Below are 8539 nucleotides of genomic sequence, written 5' to 3' on the forward strand. Positions count from 1 at the left end.
GCTGGGAGAGCCCGCGAAGGGCTCGGTCACGCTTGAACCTGGGCAGCAGTCAAAGCGCAGGGGAGGAGGCAGGGAGAGAAGTGCTTTAGTGCTCTCGTTTCCAAAACACAGCAAAAGCAGGCTGCCTCCTCCGAAGCACTTCTCTATTTATGGCCTGGCAGCCTGTTCCCAAGGAGATGGCTGCACGGGGCTGTCACTTCGGCTGGGATGATAAAAGGAGGAACAGGCAGCGGTGTAAGCCTCAGTTTGAAGGAACGCTTTTCTGGAGGCCTTTCAGACTGCAGGAACCCCCGAGGGAAGGGACGGGGCCGGCATCCAGGCAGGACTCGGCACCTGGGTCACGGGGCTGAGCTTCCCCCCAGTTTGGTCCCTGGGCTCTGGGGGTAGAAAGCAATGAGAGGAGGGGGTACCACCACCTCGTCCCTCGTAGGAGCACTATAAAGGAAACAGGAGGGTGCTGGGAGCCCTGCATGCGCACCTCCGATTTCGGTGCTCTCCCAGGCAGCTGGGGCACTGTGGGATGAGTAGGGCTGTCCCTCGGGGAGGGGGTCAAGAGCAGCCTCAGAGCTGGGTCAGCCAGACCCTGCTCTGCAGGGAGGTGAAGCCTGCTCCCCCCACCAGCTCCCTTGTGTATTTGGGGTGATCAGCAAGGCCCAGCAAATAGCCCTGCAGCTGCTGGCGGCAAGTTAGGTGCATCCACTGCAGCGACATCTGCACCTGTGCAGGAGGTGATGGAGAGGGGCGACCTGGACCCTCACAGACCCTCTGCATGTGGCTCAGTCAGAAAACATCTTCCAGGCTGGAGACAGTTTAAAACCAACCATGGGGAAGTGAAGGGATGTTGTCAGGTGTGAGCACACCTCTGCTCACAGCTGGGTCCCCTCCTTCCAAAACGGGCCCTTTGGGATGCCAAGCCCCGGGGCAGCCCGTGGGTGTCCTACAGCGCAGCCCCAGCTCCCGACAAGGGACTGGGCAGAAAGTGCACTAAAATCCCCAAATGGGCTCTGCTGGGTGTCTCTGATACCGGCCTCTGAGCTGTCAGTGTGTGCCGGTAGAGAGGTTCAGTGCCTGAACAGCAGCTGATAAACGAGGAGGAGGGTGAAAAGAAAACCCACGCAGCATCCCAGCTGGGTAATTCCCCCCAGGGCAACCCCGGTCTGTGCTGCATGGACAAGTCACCCACGGGTCTCACCAGCATGAGCAGGAGCGAGAGTCCCCTGGACAGCATCTGCCTCAGTGAATCCGAGAAGACGGCTGTGCTTACGCTCATCAGGGAGGAGGTAACGGCCGGGGACCCCAACCTCCCCGGGCACACCCCAGCACAGCAGCCACCCCGGGGCTGCCCCTCACCAGACCCCCGATGGCTGCTGCTGCGGGATGGAGTGGGGGCATCGCTCTGCTCTGCCCGGGGGGAGTCTGGTCCCCTGTGCACCGCAGGCGTGGGGCAGCAAGGGAAACCACCCAGAGCGCGTCCCAAGGGTCCTGTGTCTGCTGCAACCTAGATAATCACAAAGGAGATTGAAGCAAACGAGTGGAAGAAGAAATATGAAGAGAGCCGCCAGGAAGTCTTAGAGATGAGGTAAAAGCCTTCTCCTCGCACGTTTGCCTGCCTGCTGCCCCGCACGGTGCAGCGCCGTGCCGGGCGTGCTCCCCGTTGGGAGGTGGGTTAGCGGGGCCCTCATGGGATGATACGCTCGGCATCGTCAGGGTGGGACACGTTAGGAGCCGTGTACTCTTTGTGCTTGTGCTGTGTTGAGCCTGCCCCTTTCTTTGTTGCGGGAGTGAAATCCCATTAGGTGCGCTGGCCCGGGCGGCAGAGCTGGAGGGAGGTCTTGCGAGGCGCAGCGGTGATGGGCGCTGGGGCTCTGCAGACAGGCTGCTGCTTGGGCTGCCTCTGTGGCGTGGGAAGGGGCTACCCTGGGGCAGTTTGTTGGCAGCAGAGCTGTAGGTGTTTGCAAAAAAGACCTGCTGCCTCTTACCTGCTTTTTTTCCTCCCTCCCTTCTAGGAAAATCGTGGCTGAGTATGAGAAGACCATTGCCCAGATGATAGGTAAGGTGCCATCACCTGGCTGGGCACGTGGGGCAGGGAGCTGGCTGCCGCAGCCGTCCCCGCTCAGTCACTGTGTCCCCACGGTTTGTTCTCCATCACAGAGGATGAGCAGAGGACAAACATGACGTCTCAGAAGAACCTGCAGCAGCTCACAATGGAAAAGGACCAGGCTCTTGCAGACCTAAACTCAGTGGAGAGGTCCCTGTCTGATCTCTTCAGGAGATATGAAAACCTGAAGGGTGTCCTAGAAGGCTTTAAGAAGGTCCTTACCTTTGTTTTCCTCTTTCTCCCTGCAGCCCTGCTCCCTGGGCGCAGAGTTCCCGTGCAGTGTTGGCCCCACCTTGTCCCGTGCCGCAGCACCGCGGCTCTCCCGTCCCGCGCGGTGCTGCTCCAAACACCCCGGCCCTGGCTCGGGGGAAGGCTCGCTTGCTTTCCTCTGCCTGCTTGCTGATACATGAGCAAAGAGACTTTCAAATGCCAGGGGAAGTCAGTGCAGGGAGCTGGGCTCCCTGGGGAGCCGGCCCTTCTCCTCACCCCTCCCCGGCACGCTCCTGCTGAGCTGCCGGCAGTGGAGCATCGTGCCCGGCGCAGAGCTGCGGCCAAGGGAAGAGCAGGTGCCAGGGCAAAGCGCCCCGAGAAACCCCACCTCAGTTTACACGCCATTTTTCCATGCTGCCAAGCTGGATAAGGGGCTCCAGCGTAAGGGAGAAGCTGATTCTATTTAAAGCCTTTTCCTTTTACACCCAGAACAGGCTCTATCATCCCATCAGAGCAACGTCTCTGTGCTCAGCCCCAATGCAGATGGATGCACTTTTTTTTTCTTTCCAGAATGAAGAAGCTCTGAAGAAGTGTGCTCAAGATTATTTAACCCGGGTCAAGCAAGAAGAGCAGCGGTATCAGGCCCTGAAAGTCCATGCAGAGGAAAAATTAGACAAGTAAGGTCATGCATGAGACTCGGCGTGCTGGGGAGCTTTCTGGGTGCTTAAAGACCTTGTAGGGCAGTGCCTCCATTTGGCTTTCCTGAGGTTGTAAGGCAGGAGCTTATTGATGTGAAAAGCTGCCTTTTACAACCTCAGGCTTAAGTGACAGTAAGTAAGCCAGAACAAATCCCTGAATGGATTCTCTGATCTCTGCTTAGTTTTTTTTAATTGAGAAACTGAGGTTCATGGTCTATTTACAGTCACTTAACAAGCTCCCATGTTCCAGAGGGCTCATGTTTGTGGTGTGCAAAGGGGTCGTGCAGCTGCTGAGGCTCAGCTGATGAGCAGTAGCTCACCGACACATGGTAGCCCTGAATGAAGTGGGTTTAGCTTCACTCTGAGAATCGAGAGTTTCCATACAGGAGTTTGGAGGAGCTGAATTAATCCCGTTTCATGCAGGTTTTCCATATGGGAAAACCACCTCTGATGCATCCAGGCAGGCAGGAGCTGGGCTCTGCCAACACCGCGTGGTCTAATGTTGTGCTGCGGTGCTCCTGCCTGTACCCAAAGAGGTGACCACCGTCCCCCTCTCTCCAAACCCCACGGCAGAGCCAACGAGGAGATCGCCCAGGTGCGCATGAAGGCCAAAGCGGAGAGCGCGGCGCTGCACGCCGGGCTGCGCAAGGAGCAGATGAAGGTGGAGTCCCTGGAGAGAGCCCTCCAGCAGAAGGTAACGTGCCCGCCCTGCCTCCTCTCTGTGAGCTGGCTTTGCTCTGGATTTCCCGGGTACCGTTTTGCTGCCCTGAGCATCCTGTGTGCAGCTGCGTCCTCTCACGAGGAAGGAGATGCAGGCTCTGCCCAGGCGAAGGCTTGGCTGCCGGCTCAGGGCTGGCGTGGGGCATGGGGAGCTTGCTCACGTGTGCCCACAAGCAGGCACGTGGGCTGAGCGGAGCGTGGTGGGCTGTAGCAGGGCAGCACCAGGATCTGTTGGGGATGAGGATGGGTGAGCCCGGGGGTCCCCACGGCACCTGGATGATGCAGAGAGGAGCTTTTGCAGGGGCAAGTGTAGGAGCTGGCTGCCCCTTCCTGCACGGGCTCGGTGGCAGATGGGCCCAGGCGTTATCCCCCATCTGTGCCGCCGCAGGAGTCCTCAAGGTCTGCTTTTCTTCCAGAACCAGGAGATTGAGGAGCTGACCAAGATCTGTGATGAGCTGATAGCGAAGCTGGGAAAAACCGACTGAGTCTCACCGCCCCTCGTCCAGCACTCTGCACTTGGCCGCTTTTCTCGTAACGTCAAGCACCTTGCCTTATTACCCAGGAAACCCCCCCGCAGAGAAGCACACGCATCCAGCTGCCTGCTCCGCTTGGCTGCCGGACCCCGAGGCCCCCCGTGCAGAGCCGGTCCCCGCACCGTCCCTGTTTCCCACGGGCTCTGAGGCCGGGTTCCCCACGATCAGGCTGGGCGTGCGTGTCCTTCCTGGGGTCGGCAGCGAGCGGCCGCTGCGCCATGCGTCTGCACGGATGCCACCTCTCAGCTGGGAGGTGACACCCCGGCCTCTGTCGCCCTCGGCCAGGGTGGCTCTAGTCGTGCCCCTACGTGCTCTGTCACCGTCTTCATGTGCTCCATTGCACAGGTCCTGCCTGGGACGTGGGTGATGCCAGGGTTGGAGCTGCCTGTTATCGCACTGGGGAAGGGGACCTTGCACGTGGGTGCACGGGTGGGCAGGCAGCAAAGGGGCTGGGGGACCCCAGGCACCCACTGCAGATGCTTTGGGGCCACCAGCGTGGAGCCCCTGGCTGAAGCAGCCTCCCAGTAGATTGATTGGTTTGGGGGAGGTTTTGGTATTCAAGGGGCTGGTCCCGGTCTCTGGTCCATGGGTGATACACAGCACAGGGCATCCTCATCCTTGGTCGTGCCGCCCTCAGAGGAAGGAAGCCGACGCCTCTGCATTCGTGCACTTTATTAGCATTTATGAGCTCTCAAGCTCTCCACTCACTTCTCCCCATCGGGCACGGTCTTGCTACACATCTCATTCCCCCACGAGCACGGATACGGCCACTTAACCAGTAGTAACTTAAGTCCTCTCAAAGGAGAGCCCAGCCAAGGGGAGTGCAGGAAGCTTCTGTACCAAGAGGTGTTTGCGAAACGGGGGAGATGTTGGCTCTGGACAGCTGGGACTTGTCCGTCCGTCCGTCCTCCCCGTGGCTGCCCTGCCCGCAGCCCTAGCACCTCCTGAGGCTTGTTAACGTGGGGTTTCTAGTCTGCTTTAAGATGTACAAGCCAAGTCCCTTGCTGTTGGCTCCCCACGCCATAGTGACGTTGGTTCTCCACTTTGGATGTTGCACGAGGAAGGAAACAAATCCTGAACTACTTGGTGGTTCTGCTGACCTAAGGCTCTTTTCCCCAGCCAGTACAGAAAGGCAAGGAGGAGCACGGTACTGCTCTGGGTCTTGTGCTGCGGTCAAAAATGCCCTTACAGCACTTGAATATTAAGAGAACCAAATAAAAGCCAGCCTTTACAAGCAAAGGCAGATCCAGACAGCAGTAAAACACACTTTGAAATCTGTCTGGATGCAGCCCAAAATCTGACTTTCCATGCAGGCAGGCTGTCTGCTCTGCTTCAGAGGTGTTTACTTTTCTGGACACGCCAGGCTCCAGCAGAATTGCTGAGGTTGCCTCTGCACTGTGCTGGGAACCGGGGTGTTCTGGTGTCAAACGGTGTGTTTTAATCCATGTGTAGATCCCGTGCTTGCCCTCCTGGCACCGCCGTTGCACGAGCCAGCCTTGCCTGGTGAGTTTTGCTGCTGTGCAGCGCCGCGTTTCCCTGGCCGCAGTGCCCTGGGTGCAGCGCGCAGCGTCCACGAGCAGTAACCGGTGGCGTGCCCGTGCCGCGGGCTGGGGTGTGCCGTGGGTGCTCCCCCCGGGGTCAGCGCAGAACCGTCCGTGCTATGGAAGGCAGATTGATGGAACTGGGCAATAGCTGTAGCGATGGAAGAGTCTCTACTCTCACCTTTAACAGATAGTTGTAAAGCATCACGTAAGGGAAATATTTGCTCTTTGGACTGTTTCCTACCCAGCCTATCCAAGACTTTCGTAAACCTTTTTGCTGCTATCTTTTTGTAAAAGAATATTGCTGTTTTCCTTCTATTTTCTAACTCCCTGTGTTGAGCATGCAGTGCAAACATCTGTTTAAATCAGAGCCATATACCTGATATATATTTTATTAGTTATATTATGTATAGAGAGAATTTATTATACACTTAAGCAGACAAAGATGCCAGGAGCCTGCCCTAGCGCGCAGTCTGGGCCTGTTCACCGTGCTCCCAGTTAGGCCAGTGAACAGTCTGGTAGCTGCGCGGTGGGGAAGCCGATGGCTGATTCTGCTTGGGCTGCACGCCTGCGGCCGTGTGCTGCATATTCACCCCTTCGCACAGCGGGCAGAAAGGAAAAACTTTTTTCTTCCTTTTTCTTTTTTTCTTTGCATCCCTCTAACGGGCTGGTAGAAGAGCCTCTGTCAGATGATCTGCGAGGACTGTTTCTGTTTGGGGGGTCCAAATGCCAGCCCCAGCCCACCGGAGCGTGACTCCCCTTCCCTCCATGCCGTCAGCGTTTGGGTTTTGCAGACTAGCACCGCTCTCCTCCTCTTCTCACGTGTGTCCCGTTCCAAAACAGCTTACCTGCCTGGATGCGAGCGGCCCTTTCTAGGCGGTGGTTAGCAGGGCTTTGGCAGGGTGGTGGTGACAGCAGGGAGTGACCCATGGAAGGTGCTGCACCTTTGGACCTTCTGAGGGGGTGTGCGGTTAAATTAGAACCCTTGAGACCCAGGGATTTCTTAGGGAACTGGGTTTTTCTCTGCGGCTGTTCAGGAATCGAAGGGGGCCGGTCAGCAGAGCAGCGCTGCACAGGTTGCTGGAGCTCGTAGACGTCGACGCGGGGCTAGTTTCTGGTTCGGCACACAGGTGTTTGTCGTGCTCGTAGCAGCGCCCGAGGCCCCAGCAGGAGGCTGCTCCGGGGTAGGGTCCGCAGGTCGTGGGCAGCCCTGTGCTCTGCGGGGGGGACGCGCTGCCCAGCCTGCTGGCTTTACACCAGGAATAAATGCCCCAGGGCACCTGTGCGAACGTGTTACTTCCCGCTTTGCCTGAAGGGACGAAATCAGTTTTCTGTGTTCGCTGCGGCGGGGCGGGGGATGATAACCCGTGCCTCGGTCAGGTTTGCTCATTCGGGGGGTCAGCTCCGAGGAGAACTGCAACCAGTTTGGCACGTTGGGCTCACTGGGAGCCTGACCCGAGAGTGTTTGAGCTTGGTCTCTCTTCAGGGGAGTTGTTCTGGCTCCAGAGGGGGCAGATCCTTGCAGAAGTGTTTTTCACTGCTCTCAGCCCTGACGCAGAACCCCAGCCTGCATACGGCACGGTCGGTGCCGCAGCCCTCCCTCTCCGGCACAGAGGCGCTGCCTGGAGGGCCGGGCTGGCTGCGGAGAGCGGCTCCTGCGGCAATAATCCGCTCTGGCAGCATCCTCCCCGTCTCCGCTCCCTGGCGTCTCCTGGACCCACTTTCGCTGCCTCTCCGACCCCAGCGCTGCCGCGTTCCCGTGCCTGTCCGCATGCACTTCCAGTCTGGGCAAAGAAGATTCCTAAGGAATGATTGATTAACTATAATATGGTTATAGTTACACATATATAAATATGTATATAATGGTTATAGTTATATATAATAGAAGGCATGTGTTTGTAACTGAACGGGCGGGACTGCAGCGCCGTGGGTGCCGCTCCCTCGCTGGCCGACGGCACGGGGGCAGAGCGGGAGCCGGCCGCAGGCGGGGTGCGCGGCACCTGCCTCGTGCGTCCCGTAAAGCAAAGGGCCTTCGAACGCCGCCCCGCTGTGCCACCCGAGACACGTCCCCAGCGCAGGGAGACCGCCGAGCGCCGCGCGTCGGGATCGCAGCCTGGTTGTGTTTGTCGTCTTTTTCTTGCAGTAGAATTTAAATATCCCTTTCTGACGGCGGCGGGCGCCTGCCCGCGAGCCCCCAGTGTTGCTGTTTGCGAGTGTGCGTTTGCCAGCAGATCTCTGTCGACAACGAAGTGCCAATGAGTAACCGCCCATCGCTTCACCCGTCCCTCCAGCGTGCCCCCCCCCCGAGGCAGGAACTTTCTCTGCACTGACTACTACCCCCACCGCTTTGTCCCACGTACGTAACTGCCGTCACCATCGATTTTATATGTACGATAATTTCCCTTTTATATGTCAGGTAAATATTTGTAAGAGTTATACTCACACAAATGAGATTATTATAATGATTACTAATATATTTTTTTTTTCATGTTTCATTGCCCGAATAAAAATTGTGTTTATCACTCTTGAAAGCTTTCTTGGTGTTTGTAAGGTCAGGGAAGGGTTTTTGGAGAAGTTGGCTTCATCTTCTAGGAAGAGCCGTGTTCTGCCACAGTTATATTAATGTGGTTGATAGCGCAGTTGGTTTCAAATAAGCATGGTTATCATCTGGTCGTGAAATCCGTGTTCATAAACTATGAAATTCAGACCCAAGACAACTTTGCTGCCCCGTTGACTCCG

At 57.4% G+C, this 8539-nt stretch overlaps 1 protein-coding gene across 5 annotated transcripts in view; it reads left to right on the forward strand.

Moving 5' to 3' along the window:
• TACC1 (transforming acidic coiled-coil containing protein 1) overlaps window positions 1–8331 on the forward strand; it is a 34592-nt gene extending 26261 nt beyond the window's left edge. For all 5 annotated transcript variants that reach the window (XM_064472814.1, XM_064472816.1, XM_064472813.1 and 2 more), the window contains 7 exons: window positions 1146–1280; window positions 1503–1579; window positions 2007–2050; window positions 2152–2312; window positions 2879–2985; window positions 3580–3700; window positions 4143–8331. In XM_064472814.1, coding sequence (XP_064328884.1) covers window positions 1146–1280; window positions 1503–1579; window positions 2007–2050; window positions 2152–2312; window positions 2879–2985; window positions 3580–3700; window positions 4143–4211 — 714 coding nt within the window. In that variant the 3' untranslated portion in view covers window positions 4212–8331. The remainder of the gene's footprint in view (window positions 1–1145; window positions 1281–1502; window positions 1580–2006; window positions 2051–2151; window positions 2313–2878; window positions 2986–3579; window positions 3701–4142) is intronic.
• Window positions 8332–8539: the final 208 nt, after the last annotated feature.

Source organism: Phalacrocorax carbo, chromosome 24 (assembly GCF_963921805.1).
Source record: "Phalacrocorax carbo chromosome 24, bPhaCar2.1, whole genome shotgun sequence".
NCBI classification, from domain to species: domain Eukaryota; kingdom Metazoa; phylum Chordata; class Aves; order Suliformes; family Phalacrocoracidae; genus Phalacrocorax; species Phalacrocorax carbo.